Source organism: Erythrolamprus reginae, chromosome 8 (assembly GCF_031021105.1).
Source record: "Erythrolamprus reginae isolate rEryReg1 chromosome 8, rEryReg1.hap1, whole genome shotgun sequence".
NCBI lineage: Eukaryota > Metazoa > Chordata > Lepidosauria > Squamata > Dipsadidae > Erythrolamprus > Erythrolamprus reginae.
Genome location: NC_091957.1, coordinates 50272519 through 50291058, shown reverse-complemented (window position 1 = coordinate 50291058; position 18540 = coordinate 50272519). Strand labels below are relative to the sequence as shown.

Genomic DNA, 18540 nt, shown 5'->3' with positions numbered 1-18540 from the left:
ACGATTCCATTCCTAGAGCGGCCTCTAGAGGAACCCCAGAACACTACAATATCAAAGCTGTTTTCTGACAGTTTGGCCTTAGCCTGCTACATAAATGCAGTTATGGTGTGCAAACCATGGTTTACGGCAACGTGCAAAGCCAGTCTGTGTGTACAAAGTCTCCGTTGTAAGTTTTCAGCGTGCTTAGCCAGGAAAGATTGATGGGACTTACTCAAACTCCTCAGCTTGCAGACTTAATGACATTATTAGAGAAAGATCTTGTTCTCCATCTAACGTGCTGTATAAAGTGCTTAAGCTGATTAAAATCAATGTCCAAAGGCCACTTAACTGGATTTTCGACTACCGAGCATTACCGTTTGCATGAGAGTTTGGTGCAGTCTACCAGCTAGTCCAAATTTGGCAGGATGCCGGACAGCTTCACAACTGGTGTTATTGCCCACTTAGAAGGAAGGTCTCTAAATTCTAAACGAGTGATCACAAAATATTGCAGCTCCATTCTGCGATATCTACACATCCAACCCTCTAGTGGTTGATTGCAAGCTATTGTGCTTTGAAAGGAAAACCAAAGTATGTAAAGTTTAGATTTGTAGCTCAAGCAATATTGTATATTGTTTTTACCCCCCTCCCTGCTATATACTGAATTAATATTTGCATGCGTAAGAGATGGGTTTCTTTCAATAACTCTAATGGTCCATCCAATCTAGTAGAACTACTATAATATTTTTGATTTAGGACTTGACAATATTAAGCGGCTTATATTCTCAAACAATCTGGGTATAACCAGCCATTGAAATTGTTCTTCCCTTGAATTAAAACTGAGCTTTTCCTTTCAGGCATCTTTATATTTTTTTTGTGTTTATACTTTGCTGTTAGGAACCTGCCATAGAACAAATAGCCAATATGCAGCTTTAGATAATTTAGTTTTGCATCGGGGAAATATTGAGTTATGTTATAAGCTAGAGACATGGGAGTTTTCCAATAAGAGGCCCTGTTCTCCCTCTTTTCTATATTCCATTCCAACAGTGATATTATTTTTCTGTTTCGGCAGCCCAACAAACGTTTTGTATTGTTTACAAAAAATAAGGAAAGTTTGTAGGGACAATTCACGCCATTGTAAACAAGTGAGTGCAAGGAAATGAGCTAATATCTGTTCCAATAATATCCAAGAAAAAAGTCCTAATTTGCATTCCGTGGGGAAGATAGGTTTTGGAATTTCATTTTATTTTATTTAGAATCTAAGAGGTGGGAATTTATTTATTTTATGTACAGGGATTCCTTGACTTCCGACCACAATTGAGCCCAAAATTTCTGCCACTAAGCAAAACATTTGTGAAATTTTGCTCCATTCTGGGGTCTTTGTGGCCACTGGTTCTTAAATAAATTGCTGTGATTTATTTGTCAGAAGGCTGCAAAAGGTGAGCTCGGCATAAATGCAAATCAGCTGCCAAGCATTCTGAATTTTGATCATGTGAACATGGAAAGGCTGCAATGGTGTGAAAAGCAGGCCTACGTCACTATTCTCAAAGCTGTTGTAACTTTGAATGGTCACTAACTAAACTGTTGTAAGTCGAGGATCTCCTGCAGGGGTGAAATGCTCCTGGCTCGCTTGTGCCTATTGGTCGTCAGAGCGCCCGTCACGAAGGGAGTGCAAGGCTCCACCCACCTGCCCAGATTGGTTTCTTTTACCCTCTGAGCATGCACAAAATGCTGTGCACATGTGCAGAGGCAGGCGGGGGTCCCTGCTTACCTCCGCTACCAATGCCGTTGCATGTGCAGCTTTGGGTGACCGGTGGGTGTAAGATTATTATTATTATTATTATTATTATTATTATTATTATTATTATTATTATTATGTCAGTGCAACACAGCAAACGAGATCACTATGCTGGATTTTGTATTTCATCACCAGTCGGGCGCTTCCCAAGCACCTAGGACTGTGTGATGTAGTGGCGAATTATGTTTGCCGATCCCACTAAAGCGGCCTTTTGCAATTGACAGGTGGAGAATTTGTCAATTCCGATGGTTTCCAAATGTCCGCTGAGATCCTTTGGCACTGCGCCCAGCGTGCCAAGTACCACTGGGACCACTTTCACGGGCTTATGCCAGAGTCGTTGCAGCTCGATTTTCAGATCTTTGTATTTATTATTATTATTATTATTATTATTATTATTATTATTATCATCATCATCATCATTATTATTATTATTATTATCATCATTATTATTATTAATTATATTTGTATGCCGCCCCTCTCCGAAGACTTCAGCTATTCTTTTGCTTCCATGCATTTGTGGAAGCAAAAAGTTGCCTAAAACACCACAATCTCCTGCGCCCACGTGTCCTCTTGTGAGATTTTGCTCCCTGTGCATGCACAGAAGCCAAATCTTGCTCCAACGTGCCCGCCTTCCGCCAGTCACCCGGAACTGTGTGCTCAGGTCCATTTTTGCTTCCGGAACACTGCTCCCCCTTCAGGTAGGAACCCAATACTGCACAGAGGGTAAAAGAACCAAAATGGCGGTATCTGGGCAGGTGAGCGGAGTCTCGCGGTCCGTTTGTGAGTGGCTGTCCAACAACCAATAGGCACTAGTGAACTGGGAGCATTTCAGCCCTGATCACCTGTATTTATTTCTCAAATTCAGGTAAGGCCTCTCTTACTCACAGATAATGGTGCAAAGAAAATGAGAATTGGACCTTGCCTGTTCGAATTGGCTTTCTCGTTTGAAGCCTGTGCATTTTTTTAAATTAAAAAAAATCTCACTTCATTCCCTATTTCAAAATCTTGCATTGTTCTGTCACCACTCTTGCTTATGTCTCTGCAGAAGAAAGATGCTAAATATTGAATATTATCTTGTGCATAGGAATGGAGGAGCATTTTTTAAAAAAGTTTTATAAAAGTTTGATCGAAACATTTAAATATGTTAAAGGGTTAAATAAGGTTCAGGAGGGAAGTGTTTTTAATAGGAAAGTGAACACAAGAACAAGGGGACACAATCCGAAGTTAGTTGGGGGAAAGATCAAAAGCAACGTGAGAAAATATTATTTCACTGAAAGAGTTGTAGATCCTTGGAACAAACTTCCAGCAGACGTGGTAGATAAATCCACAGTAACTGAATTTAAACATGCCTGGGATAAACATAGATCCATCCTAAGATAAAATACAGAAAATAGTACAGTATAAGGGCAGACTAGATGGACCATGAGGTCTTTTTCTGCCGTCAGACTTCTATGTTTCTATGTTTCTATGTTTCTATCTGGATTGAGACTGTTCTTTATCTTTTAAAGAAACAACAACCCCTGGTTCCTTTTGAAATATTTAAAGAGATACTTTCTCGTTTTTTTTTATATTTGCATGGCAGCCCAAAACAGCTCCGAAAAGGACTTTTGGATCCATTACAAACGAACAGGTAATTATATACCCACACTTAGATATTCACTCCCCTCTCCTTTTTGATTCTTTAAATATCAAATAATTGTTCTATGAAAGGGATACCGGTCAGCTTTTGGTTCCAAAATGCTGAAACGGGGAAGAGTGGGTGTTGAAACATGACTTAAACATTTCTATCAATCTGAAATTGTGAAGGTAAGTGTGTCTTTCAATAAGCCGGTGTGTATTATAACATCTTGAAAGAATCTCCGTAGCAAATTAAATTTCGGGTTCTGCATGACATCTAATATTAGAGCTTTGTGATAGCTGCATGCACATCACTAAAAATGTCACCTGAAAAACCCATCCTTTGATGGCTGGAGTAGGTCCTCAGTGAAAATAATTATATTTCAGGTGAGGCGAAGCGTCTGTGATGTGGCATCTCCTTCATCTTGACTGGCTGTTGCTTCCTGCCGCAGTCACCAAATTATCAACATATATATATACATATATTCTGATCACGAAGGTTTCCGTGCATTGGCTCAGGGGTGTCAAACTCAATTTCATTGAGGGCTGCGTGAGAGTTGTGTTTGACGTCAGCGGGATGGGGGTGGGGTGTGGCCAGGGGGCATGGCCAGATCAACGTCACTCGCGTTGAGGTGCCCATGGTGGTCCAAATGGTCCTGAGATCTGTTTTCAGCTGTGATGGATTCCTGCAACCCTCTGCCTGCGAAAACGGAGCTCCGGAGGGCCACCTGTCGCCTCCCGAGCTCCATTTTCACCGGCAAAGGCACCTTTGCAGGTCCTTTGCTGTTTCCAGGATAGCCTGATGGGCCAAATCTAAACACCCCCACGGGCCAGATCTGGCCCCAGGGCTTTGAGTTTGACACCCCTGCATTAGCTATATCGTTGCCATATCAAGAATGTGGAACTCGTGTTTAGTGATAATACACCCATCTTTGGTTATTCAGGCACTACTGTTATTTTTTCCCCCTTCTTCTTCTTAAATGAAACCTAAATGAGATATCGGAGCAATCTTGTCTCTGGTGATGGGATATAGGTTTTGCCATCCAGCATATAAAGGGAGGAAAAAGCACAACATATCGCAGTTTAAATTATTTTTTCAAAAATATTTGTTTCTGTTGTGTATGTTTGTCATTGCAAATTAACACAAATTTACTGTTAAGTGCATGTATATGTATATGTAAAATGTGTGTTTGTGTATGTATGTATGCATATGGTGTATGGCGTATGGCGTATGGCATATGAATGGAATGGAATAGAATAGAATAGAATAGAATTCTTTATTGGCCAAGTGTGAGGGGACACACAAGGAATTTGGTGCAGATGCTCTCAGTGTATATAAAAGAAAAAGATACATTTGTCAAGAATAAAGGTACAACACTTAGTAATAATCCGGGTATATAAAAGTAATCAAATCATATTAGGAACCAGTCAATATAAATTGTAAGGATATGTATATGTATATTTTTGATAGTTACAATCATTTTAGCATCCCTATATTTATTTATTTATTTATTCATTCATTCATTCATTCATTCATTCATTCATTCATTCATTCATTCATTCATTCATTCATTCATTCAATTTTTATGCCGTCCTTCTCCTTAGACTCAGGGCGGCTTACAACATGTTAGCAATAGCACTTCTTAACAGAGCCAGCATATTGCCTCCACAATCCGGCTCCTCATTTTACCCACCTCGGAAGAATGGAAGGCTGAGTCAACCTTGAGCCGGTGGTGAGATTTGAACCGCTGACCTTCAGATCTACAGTCAGCTTCAGTGGCCTACAGTACAGCACTCTACCTGCTGCGCCACCCCGGCTCTTGTGATATGATCATGTGATGGAAGGGATCTTGGAGGTCTTCTTGTCCAACCCTGCTTAGGCAGGAAACCCTACACCACTTCAGACAAATGGTTATCCAACACCATCATAAAAGTCTCTAGTGTTGGAGAATTCACAATTTCTGGAGGCAAGCTGTTCCACAGGTTAATTGTTCTAACTGTCGGGGAATTTCTTCTTCGTTCTAAGTTGCTTCTCTCCTTGATTAGTTTCCACCCATTGTTTCATGGCCTGCCTTTGGGTGCTTTGGAGAATAGCTTGACTCCCTCTCCTTTGTGGCCACCCCTGAGATACTGGAACACTGCTATCGTGTCTCCCCTAATCCTTCTTTTCATTAAATTAGACATACCCGGTTCCAGCAACCGTTTTTTGTATGTTTTAGTCCCTTTTTACCTTTTTTTAAAGTTAAAAAAAAATTGACAGCCCACATCATCTGCGTTTATTGAAAAAACAAAATGGAGAACCTCATTCTGAATTAAAAACCTCTGAATTTCAGTTGCAGACTAAAGACAGAAGAATCAATGCTTGATTGTCAGATTGCATATAAATAAAGGAGCGCATGGAAGCGAGCGCTCCCACTTCGCTTTCTCCTCTTTTCTTCCCCAATCTTCCAAGCCAAAGAAAACAAAACACCACCAGTCATATTATTTCAGGAGCTTTGCAAGCAAATAATAATGATATATTTAAAAAAAAACACCACACGCCGATTTTTTTAAAAAATGTGCCTACAATTCTCAAAACAATTTACTGCAGCACAAGTCCTTCTGATGATGACCTTCAGTGCAGGCCGTCCAACTGTAGTAGATCCCTCACGGTGGGATTGGCTGAACAGGAAAGATGCAACAAGAGTTGTACAGTGATAGCTCGTCTTACAAACGCCTCGTCATACAAACTTTTCGAGATACAGACCCGGGGTTTAAATTTTTTTTGCCTCTTCTTACAAACTATTTTCACCTTACAAACCCATCACTGTCACTTGGATGCCCCACCTCTGGACTTCTGTTGCCAGCGAAACACCTGTTTTTGCGCTGCTGGGATTCCCCTGAGGCTCCCCTCCATGGGAAACACCACCTCTGGACTTCTGTGTTTTTGCGATGCTGCGATTTCACTGATGCTCCCTTCGCTGGGAAACCCCACCTCTGGACTTCCGTTGCCAGCGAAGCGCCCGTTTTTGCGATGCTGGGATTCCCCTGCAGCATCGCAAAAACGCAGAAGTTCAGAGGTGGGGTTTCCCATGGAGGGGAGCCTCAGGGGAATCCCAGCAGCACAAAAACGGGCGCTTCAGCTGACAAAAGGGGTGAATTTGGGGCTTGCACGCATTAATTGCTTTTCCACTGATTCTTATGTGAAACATTGTTTCGTCTTACAAACTTTTCACCTTAAGAACCTCATCCCGGAACCAATTAAGTTTGTAAGACAAGGTATCACTGTATATGATCAAATGATTGACAGGTTGAGTGTACCTTGGGGACTGAAGAGTTGAAAGCTGAGAACCAAGTGGCAACATTAAATCAAACCATGTAAGATTACTCCTAAGGGGTAATTGCTCATATAGAATAGAATAGAATAGAATAGAATAGAATTCTTTATTGGCCAGGTGTAATTGGACACACAAGGAATTTGTCTTAGGTGCAGATGCTCCCAGTGTACATAAAAGAAAAAGATACATTTGTTAAGAATCATGAGGTACAACACTTAATGATTGTCATAGGGGTCAAATGAGCAATGAGTAAACAATATTAATCTTAAGGATACAAGCAACAAGTTACAGTCCTAAGTGGGAGGAAATGGGTGATAGGAATGATGGGAAAAAACTAGTAGTAATAGTAGTGTAGACTTAATAAATAGTTTGACAGTATTGAGGGAATTATTTGTTTAGCAGAGTGAAAAAAAACCTGTTCTTGTGTGGAGTTGTCTTGGTGTGCGGTGCTCTGTAGCAATGTTTTGAAGATAGGAGTTGAAACAGTTTATGTCCAGGATGCAAGAGGTCAGTAAATATTTTCATTGCTGACTTTTTGACTCATGCAGTATACAGATACTCAATGGAAGACAGGTTGGCAGCAATTGATAGGATAGGGTAGGGTAGGGTAGGGTGGAGTGGAATGGAATGGAATAGAATAGAATAGAATAGAATAGAATAGAATAGAATTTTACGGCCGTGTGATTGGACACACAAGCAATTTGACTTGGTGCATCCAGGTGGGTAGGTGAAGCCTCGCTCTCGACAGCCAGGAAGAGTGGAGAAGGAACGAGATGCCCTTCGATCCTTCTTTCGTGTTTCCACCCCTGTCCTTGGTGTTCCTCCATTATCCCCCCTCTCCTTTGTTCGTGGTGTCAGTGTTCCTTTTGGTGTGCCTGTCAGCACCATTTTCCATCATTCGCAGAGATGCTATTGATGAATACTAATCACCTCTTTCTCCTTAGGGGAAAAGTCTTTGCTAGGATTTCTTTCTCCCCGTCTCTCTCCTTTCCTTTAAAAGGAAAACAGAATAATAATATGAGGAGAGGGATTCAACCTTCCCTGGTTGATACGTCCATCAGGACAGTAATGGGCCCCATCCAGTACGAATAGAATTGGCGATCCGTTAGGACTTTTTAATGGGTTCTGGAGGCTGGTCTGGCTGTGTGCACACCTGACACGTATGGACATGTCCCTGCACATGATTTTGCACATGCAAATCTCACAAGAGGATGCTCAAGTAGGTGAGATTTTGGTAATTTCTTCATGCGTAGAAGCAAAAATAAGGGCAAAAATTGCTGATATCTCACCTGTGTGAGCATCCTCATGTGATATTTCACTTTGGGCACATGCGCACTGTGGGGGTGCACAGACGTGTTGGGCGCGCACATGCCCATGCCAGTCTCGGGATCCCATACTGGTAGGAAAAAGTAAGAGGAGTCCTTCACTGCATCTGGAAGTGAAAACCTTTATTTCCCCATTCATTCTTCCCAAACGTTGTTGTTGTTGTTGTAGTAGTAGTAGTAGTAGTAGTAGTAGTTGTTGTTGTTGTTGTTATTATTATTATTATTATTATTATTATTATTATTATTATTATTATTATTAATTAGATTTGTATGCCGCCCCTCTCTGTAGACTCGGGTCGGCTCACAGCAATAATAAAACAATGTACAACAAATCTAATATTTAAAAGTAACTAAAAACCCCTTATTTAAAAAGCAAGACATACCATGCATAAACTATATAGGCCTGGGGGAGATGTCTCAATTCCCCCATGCCTGACGGCAGAGGTGGGTTTTAAGGAGTTTACGAAAGGCAAGGAAGGTGGGGGCAATCCTAATCTCCGGGGGGAGCTGGTTCCAGAGGATCGGGGCCGCCACAGAGAAGGCTCTTCCCCTGGGTCCTGCCAAATGACATTGATTAGTCGACAGGACCTGGAGAAGGCCAACTCTGTGGGACCTAACCGCTCGCTGGGATTTGTGTGGCAGAAGGCGGTCCCGGAGATATTCTGGTCTGATGCCATGGAGGGATTTATAGGTCATAACCAACACTTTGAATTGTGACCAGAAACTGTGTTCCTGTATACAATATGCAGAATTTATTTCTAGTCCTACATATTGATTTCAGGATGACAAGGAGAGACCCCATGCCATGACCCACAAGACCTACATCTGCTTCCTTATCACTCATCATGCATTTATAATGATTGCATTATTTGTAATATCTGGAATGCTGATCTTTACCACAGCCACGAAAGGCATGCTAATTTTTTTTTTTAACCCAAAACCAAAACCCAGAGATGCTGAATTGCCTTTATCTTGATTGGTTTGCAACACTCCTATTGCAATTCAGTTACAAGTTTGGCCATTTCTGCTCCACACCAAAAGTTGATGGCAATTCATATTTAAAATATATATATATGTATAGGGCAACCCACAAATATGGCAAATATTTAATGACAAAGAATATTCAATGACTGGGGGAATCATGTTAGGAAAAATAGCTGGCAGTCAGATGTTAGATATGCAAAGCAGCTGTACTGTGTGACTGAGGACAGCTGTATTGCCTGGAGTCTCATATTCATCCAACCACAAGTTCTTCCAACTTAAAGATCCGTTGCATCATTAGGGGTTTTTTTTGGAGTTGGATAAGAGTTAGGGAACATTTAAAAAGTTGAAAAGTGCCACAGAAGCTGCTTTTGGATGTGGGCGGTTTGAGAATGTTTCAAACTTTCAATACGAAGCTTAAAGACACAAGGTTAAAAATATAAAACCTCCCTCAAGTCAAGCTTAACTTTCGGCGACCTTATGGACCTAACTTAAGTTTCTTTCTTTCTTTCTTTCTTTCTTTCTTTCTTTCTTTCTTTCTTTCTTCTTTCTTTCTTCTTTCCTTCCTTCTTTCTTTTTTTTTAAAATAATTTTTATTATATTACAACAATTAAAAAGGAAGAACAGGTGTATATTGTTTTACATCGTTATTTCAGAACATAATCGTAATTATATAATTCTTGTGCTTAATTTCTAAGAACTTTGTATAAATATTTCATATTTTTTCAAAGCATAGTCATCATTATGCCATCATAAAAATTAAATTCTAAACTTCCTATACAAATATTTAGTACATTACTGCCCTTCATTGCCCTCCTTCTTCCTTCCTTCCTTCCTTCCTTCCTTCCTTCCTTTCTTTCTTTCTTTCTTTCTTTCTTTCTTTCTTTCTTTCTTTCTTTCTTTCTTTCTTTGCAACGCTACAAGATTATTGCTTTTGTTCTTCTCAACTTTCTTGCCTAGCCTACAGCCTTGGTATCTTCTAGCAGGCAGTCATCCAAAAAAGAGTTTGTGTCTGATTCTGCTTAGATTTTTTTATTATTATTATTAACATCTGCCAGGTTTAGTTCAGTTCTGCTGTTTGCTATAACCAGATGGGTTGCTAGGAGGCCACTTTGGGTCCATGGAATCCTGGGCTAACATTTTGAAGCTTTTTGTTATATGTGGATGAAGATAAAGCCTTTAGATAAAAGGGGGCATCCATCCCAGAAAATCCCCACGGATATATACTGTATACGAGGGGTGAAATTCAAAATTTCTACCTATCAGTTCTGTGGACGTGACTTGGTGGGCGTGGCAGGGGAAGGATACTGTAAAATCTCCATTCCTTCCCCACTCCAAGGCAAGGCTAGTGCAAAATCTCCATTCCCTCCTCCCTTCAGAAGGAAGTTCTTGCAAAATCCTTATTCCCGCCCCACTCCAGGGGGGAAGAATACTACAAAATCTCCATTCTTTCCCCAATCCAGGGGAATAATAGTGCAAAATGTCCATTCCCTTCTCACTCCAGGGGGAAGGATACTGCAAAATCTCCATTCCCTCCCCACTCCAGTGGGAAGGATACTGCAAAATCTCCATTCCCTCCCCGCTCCAGGGGGAAGGATACTGCAAAATCTCAATTTCCTCCCCACTCCGGGGAAAGGATACTGCAAAATCTCAATTTCCTTCCCACTCCAGGGAAAGGATACTGCAAAATCTCCATTCCCACCCCACTCTGGGGTCAGCCAGAGGTAGTATTTGCTGATTCTACGAACTACTCAAAATTTCTACTATTGGTTCTTCAGAACCTGTCAGAATCTGCTAAATTTCACCCCTGCTTAATATGAGGTGGTCATTGTTCTGTGTTACGGTATAAACGCTTCAATGGTTCTTGTTAAATACCACTATTTCTTCTTTAGTAAAGATAGCAGTTAAATGTCCAAGGTGTAAACAGGAAGAACCCATCACTCAAAAGATATGTAGTTCATGCTTGGGTGACATGATAGACATAGCTTATGGTTAGTTGTGAACATGATTGATGGCAAACAGCTGTCTTGTTAAATGCTTTTCGACTTCCATCTACTACCAATGAAAGAAACAAAATCAAGGAAACAGCTGATTATTTTAATGTCAGTCCTTGGTTAGTGAGGGTAGTAATCAGGGATTGTTGATGCAGTAAGTCTTTAAAATATCTACAACAGATGCTTGATGTATCATGTTTTATTTTCAATTAATCATCCAAAGTCACTATACTGAGATTGGGAACTCCATATATTTCAATAAATAAATAAATGTTTGTTGATAAATGCATGAGATAGCAGGAAGGAACTAGTTGGCATATAGGGAACCACAAGTTATGCTTGCCATGTTATCCCCATACGTGCATCAGTGAATGTCGATTCATGTGGTTTAGCATTTCTACCAAATACTGTCATCAAAAGAGGCCATTCTGAATTGCTTTCTCCTTCCTGCCCCCTCTTAATGAATATATACTGCTCAAAAAAATAAAAATAAAAGGGGCACTTAAACAACACAATATAACTCCAAGTCAATCAAACTTCTGTAAAATCAAACTGTCCACTTAGGAAGCAACACCGATCGACAATGAATTTCATTTTGTTGCCAGCACATTCTATTTTGTACAGAACAAAGTGTTCAATGATAATATTTCATTCATTCAGATCTGGGATGTGTTGTTTGAGTGTTCCCTTTATTCTTTTTTGAGCAGTATATTTAATTAAAAGCATAGCAGACTGTTACTACATGTAGAATCAATTGCTAATCATAGCTTACTAAAGAAGATGACCCATGGAATTAAGATGGGTTTGTTTCCAAGGTCACAAGTCTTTAGACTTGCATCTTCTTTGGCATTACCCAAAGTATAAACACATGTGGGAAAATTGAGATGGGTATTGTTCAGGGGGGGGAAGGCATATTGTGCATATCAGTGTTTTGCAACCAATGTGCCACAGCATACTAGTGTGCCGTGAGACATGGTCAGGTGTGCCGTGGGAAAATTAAACATGGGTTCCCATACTACCATTCCTGCCAGAATATGCTGTTTGTGTTCATTGAAAAAGGCCCAGGTTTCACACTAAGTTAGTATAAATACATTTAGAAACTTATATTATTAACTATATGTATAATATGTACTGTGTTAGAGTGTAATTTTGTGTCATTTTGGTTGGTGGTGTGCCCCGGGATTTTGTAAATGTAAAAAATGTGCCATGGCTCAAAAAAGGTTGAAAATCACTGGTGTATATAACAGATCTATGCAATAATCTATTCCCTTCTCTCTTTCTGTGGCTTCCAGGGTCAAAATGTATTTGGACTTGATATAATTGAAACACCCGAAGGAGACAAGTGGCCCCAGTTGATAGTGCAACAAATACTTGATAGAGAGCAGAAGGACACATATGTGATGAAGATTAAAGTGGAGGATGGCGGAAACCCTGCGAGATCCAGCACGGCCATTCTCCAAGTCACCGTCACTGATGTGAATGATAACCGTCCGGTCTTCAAGGAGAACGATATTGAAGTCAGCGTCCCTGAAAATGCACCCGTGGGCACCTCCGTTTCTCAACTTCATGCCACCGACGCCGACTTGGGATCCAACGCCCAGATTCACTTTTATTTTAGCAGCCAGATCTCCAGTTTGGCCAAAAGGCTATTTGCCATCGATAACGTCACTGGCCTTATCACTGTCAAGGAGCCCTTGGACCGTGAGGAATCCCCAGTGCACAAATTAACTGTTTTGGCAAGCGATGGCAGTTCGACACCCTCCAGAGCTACCGTAACAGTAAACGTCACGGACATTAACGATAACATTCCCTCAATAGACACAAGGTACATTATCAACCCAGTGAACGGGACTGTGTTGCTGTCCGAGAAAGCACCGCTCAATACTAAGATTGCTCTGATAACTGTGATGGATAAGGATGCTGATCTTAATGGCAAAGTTACTTGCTTCACAGACCACGATGTGCCGTTCAGGTTAAAGCCGGTGTTTGATAATCAGTTTCTCCTGGAAACAGCCACCTTCTTAGACTACGAGGCCACGAGAGAATATGCTATCAAAATAGTGGCTTCGGATTCTGGAAAGCCACCCTTGAACCAATCGGCAATGCTCCTGATCAAAATCAAAGATGAAAACGACAACACCCCGGTGTTCACACAACCCGTGATCGGACTCTCCATCCCTGAGAATAACGCTCCTGGAACCCAGCTGACCAAGATCAGCGCGACCGACGCTGACAGCGGGCGCAATGCTGAAATCAGCTACATGCTGGGATTGGATGCGCCGCCTATTTTCAACCTGGACCGCCGTACGGGCATCCTGACAGCCGTGAGGAAGCTGGATAGAGAAAAGCAAGATCGCTATTCGTTCACTGTGCTGGCTAAAGACAACGGCATGCCACCTTTGCAAACCAATGCTACCGTGAGTGTTTCTGTTTTGGACCAAAATGACAACAGCCCTGCTTTCACGCATAACGAATACAACTTCTACGTGCCGGAAAATCTACCCATGTATGGCACGGTTGGACTGATCACTGTCACAGATGCGGACTCTGGAGAAAATGCAGTAGTGACCTTGTCTATATTAAATGGCAAAGATAATTTCATTATTGATCCTCTTACTGGAGTCATAAGGCCGAATATCACTTTCGACAGGGAGCAGCAAGGATCTTATACTTTCCAGGTGAAAGCCGTGGATGGGGGCAGGATACCACGCACCTCCCTGGCTAAAGTGACTATCAATGTAGTCGATGTGAACGACAACAGGCCTGTTTTTGTCATCCCTTCCACCAATTACTCCTATGACTTAGTTCCGATGTCCGCCACTCCAGGCTCTGTAGTGACAAAAGTGTTTGCTGTGGACAATGACACTGGGATGAACGCTGAGCTGCGTTATAGCATTATTGGTGGGAATTCGCGAGGGCTGTTTATGATTGATCAGTTAACGGGGAATGTCACTTTAAAGGAGAAAGTCATCTCATCAGATCATGGACTGCACAGACTGGTAATCAAAGTCAACGATTTAGGGCAGCCTGAATCTTTATATACCATAGCATTAGTGCATTTATTTGTGAATGAATCAGTCACCAATGGGTCCTATGTCCAAGAGTTGGTGCGCCGAAACATGGAAACGCCCGTTGGCCAAAATGTCGGGGATGGAGACATTACCCCACAAACCAATGACTATGTCAAGATCATCATTGCCATTATCGCAGGCACCATGACTGTGATACTGGTCATTTTTGTGACCGCTCTGGTACGTTGCCGCCAAACGCCTAGACACAAGGTGGTCCAGAAAAGCAAGCAGAGTGGCGAGTGGGTTTCTCCCAACCAAGAAAACCGTCAGATCAAGAAGAAGAAGAAAAAGAAGAAGCGGTCTCCCAAAAGCCTTCTACTAAACTTTGTGACCATTGAAGAATCTAAGCCCGACGATCCTGGCCACGAACACATCAATGGCACCTTGGACATCCCTGTAGAGTTAGAAGAACAGACTATGGGAAAATATAACTGGGCCACGACACCGACCACTTTTAAACCTGACAGTCCAGATTTAGCAAAGCACTACAAGTCTGCCACTCCGCAGCCCACGTTTCAGATTAAACCTGAGACTCCAGTGCCACCGAAGAAGCACCATGTCATACAGGAACTGCCTCTGGATAACACGTTTGTGGTGGGTTGTGATTCCCTCTCCAAGTGTTCTTCCAGCAGCTCGGACCCATACAGTGTCTCCGAATGCAGCTGTCAAGGAGGGTTCAAGGCTCCTGGCTCTGTCCACACCAGGCAGGTAAGAACAACTTTTGAGTTTCCATCTTTTTCTTTGTTTTTGTCACCTTCCCACCTGTCTGATTTAGTTTCTTCCTTGGGTTACCCTCTGCTCGTAGAATGTGGATAATAGATAGATAGATAGATAGATAGATAGATAGATAGATAGATAGATAGATAGATAGATAGATAGACACAGAGAGAGAGAGAGAGTTGGGAGAGAGATGAGAGATAGATGATAGATAGATTGATAGATCGATAGATAGGTAGGTAGGTAGGTAGGTAGGTGGGTAGATAGATAGATAGATAGATAGATAGATAGATAGATAGATAGATAGATAGACAGATAGATGAGAGATGGGAGAGAGATGAGAGATGATAGATTGATAGATTGATAGATTGATAGATTGATAGATTGATAGATTGATAGATTGATAGATTGATAGATTGATAGATTGATAGATTGATAGATTGATAGATTGATAGATTGATAGATTGATAGATTGATAGATTGATAGATTGATAGATTGATAGATTGATAGTTGATAGATTGATAGATTGATAGATCGATAAATCGATAGATTGACAGTTAGATGATCGATGAGAGAGAGATGATTGATAGATGAGAGTGTTAGAGAGATAGAAGATAGATACATAGATAGATAGATAGATAGATAGATAGATAGATAGATAGATAGATAGACACAGAGACAGAGAGAGTTGGGAGAGAGATGAGAGATAGATGATAGATAGATTGATAGATCGATAGGTAGGTAGGTAGGTAGGTAGGTAGGTGGGTAGATAGATAGATAGATAGATAGATAGATAGATAGATAGACAGATAGATGAGAGATGGGAGAGAGATGAGATGATAGATTGATAGATTGATAGATTGATAGATTGATAGATTGATAGATTGATAGATTGATAGATTGATAGATTGATAGATTGATAGATTGATAGATTGATAGATTGATAGATTGATAGATTGATAGATTGATAGATCGATAAATCGATAGATTGACAGTTAGATGATCGATGAGAGAGAGATGATTGATAGATGAGAGTGTTAGAGAGATAGAAGATAGATACATAGATAGATAGATAGATAGATAGATAGATAGATAGATAGATAGACAGACAGATAGACAGATAGAAAGACAGACAGACAGACAGACAGACAGATAGATGAGAGATGAGAGAGAAATGATAGATAGATGAGAGATATAGAGACATAGAAGATAGATGGATGGATAGATAGATAGATAGATAGATAGATAGATAGATAGATAGATAGACAGGCAGATAGAGAGAGGGGGGAAGAGAGAGAGAGAGAGAGTTAGGAGAGAGAGAGATGGTAGGCAGACAGGCAGACAAACAGACAGACAGACAGATAGATCGACCGATAGAGGGATAGATAGATGAGAAGTAAACAGTCTGTGATTCATCAGTACTGACTTTTAGCTACAAGGAAAATGTGATTGCCGAATGTGCGTGTTAGGGGGTAACTCTTGTCTGCAGATGGCAGTGTGGCACTTCTTCCTTTGCATGTATAAGAGCAGATCTGCAAAACAAAAGAGAGGTTACAGTTTAGTCCAGCTAGGAAGATGTGCTTGGGGATTTAAGAAATCTGGACCAGGTAGTAGAACCCATTAAAGCTCTGCAGGATCTCATAAATTGTTCTTAATGCTAATGGAGTCTGGAATTGCCAATTCATTTCATTGACTTGGATCGGCTCCTCAAAGTTTCTCAGAAGCAAACCCCTTTTTCCCCCCTCCTTCCCACATTATAACTCTTAGGGAGTTGAATGTCATTTACAAGAACAGACCTTTTCACCGCTGTCTGGATTCCTAAAAACTGGGTGCCTGACACAATCAACAGAAGGGAAAAAAACCCTTAACATTAACTGAGTGGGATAATCACAAATCCAGCTTTTGGAAACGAGCACAGCTGTCCATTCTTAATCTTGACTACAAATGGGTTAAATTTCAACTCTTGATTTACAAGAAGGTGAAGACGTTTGTTAAGTAAGACATTGCTTTACAATAATGCATTAAAAGCACAGTTCTAAATTATCATTGTAGGAAGGTATGAATGCAGGTCAATAGCATGGAGACTGTAACTTTTAAAAGAGCCAAAATCTCATTTTTATGATGTGTAAATTTGTCACAATTCATGGGAGGGGGAACATATTTCTTTCTTACCTAAAACTGCTCCAGCTAGAAACTAAGGTTTTGAATTTTGCTTCTATCCAATCGGCCAGTTGACCAAATGTTGAAGGAAGCTACAATGATGGTTTTCTGAACCTTCAGAATAGGATCACTGTACTGTCACATAGATAAAGTTATAAAGTAATACCGTAAGAGTGGTAAGTTTGTATTTGTAATGCAAATGGCCACAAACCAGCATTCTAATGGCTAAAATTTGCCTTATGCTATAGAGTAGGCATTGACGTTTAAGATGTTTCCTATAGTTTGGCAATCGGGGAAATCCGAGTCCTGTATATTTAATATAGTTGCACTTTCCATTCTAGTAGCAAAATAAACCCTATAACAGTGATGGCGAACCTAATGGCATGCGTGCCACAGGGGGACTATTGTGTGTGTGCCCACATCTGAGTCTTTGGAGAAGGGCGGCATACAATTCTAATAAATTGAATTGAATTGATTATTGGGTTTCTTAATGGTACAGGCCCCCGGTAGTAAAAACGGCAATGTGCGCACAGCTCCAGGTGACCGGCGGGTGGGCAGACACATGCCAGCAAGATTTTGCTTCTGCGCATATGCAGAGAGCAAAATTTTGTGTGAGGATGTGCATGAGCAAGAGATTTTGGTGACTTTTTCCTTCCGCGCATGTGGTCACCCGGAGTTGCACGTGCATCTGAAGACTCGACATGCACACACAAACACTATTGTGTGTGCATGTCGAGTCTTCAGAGAGAAACTATTGAATCTTTGGAGATGGGCGGCATACAAGTCTAAATAATAATAATAATAATAATAATAATAATAATAATAATAATAATAATGCCAAAGGATCTCAGCGGACATTTGAAAACCATCGGAATTGACAAAATCTCCATCTGTCAATTGCAAAAGGCCTCTTTACTGGGATCAGCAAGCATAATTTGCCGCTACATCACACAGTCCTAGGTTTGACACCACCACCACCACCACCACCACCACCAACAACAACAACAACAACAACAACAACAACAACAACAACAATAATAATAATAATAATAATAATAATAATTGCACCCTTTTGGCACCCAAGCCAAAAAAGGTTCGTCATCACTGCCTTATAAAGTCCCCCTGGTTTTCATTATTATTATTTATTATTATTTATTTTTACATCCTGCTTCTCTTACACATATTTTTCACCATTCTTGAACTGTTGCATTTTCCAGTAAAGCTAAAACAATTGAACCAGGAACCTTTATGTTGATTCCAATTTTTCCTCCCTTTCAGTCCTTTCTCTGTGCACAATCCTCTCTTTCCCCAGGCTTTGTGTCTGAATCGAAGTAGTCTAAAGCATTCTCCAGAGGGTAAAGAAGCACTGTCATGTAATAATTTCACTTATAAAGACATACATTCTTTCTAGGATTCTTGACTTTAGAGAAGTTCAGTAAAACCAAAGGCTCAGAGAAGGAATCCCTCGAGGGGTGTGGTATCTTATAATGATGTGAAAATTGTATTTACCAAACTTTGAACCTTCTGTACTACGTACAGCAGAGTTCTAACGCAATAAGCTGACTTGCGTTAAGTAAAGTGGA

General features: G+C 40.7%; 1 protein-coding gene across 1 annotated transcript in view; it reads left to right on the top strand.

The window, feature by feature from the left end:
• Positions 1 to 18540, top strand: part of PCDH11X (protocadherin 11 X-linked) — a 631477-nt gene that overhangs the window by 200864 nt on the left and 412073 nt on the right. Inside the window, exons 3-4 of the mRNA XM_070760147.1 lie at positions 3357 to 3404; positions 12301 to 14787. Of these exons, the coding sequence (XP_070616248.1) occupies positions 3357 to 3404; positions 12301 to 14787 (2535 nt within the window). The remainder of the gene's footprint in view (positions 1 to 3356; positions 3405 to 12300; positions 14788 to 18540) is intronic.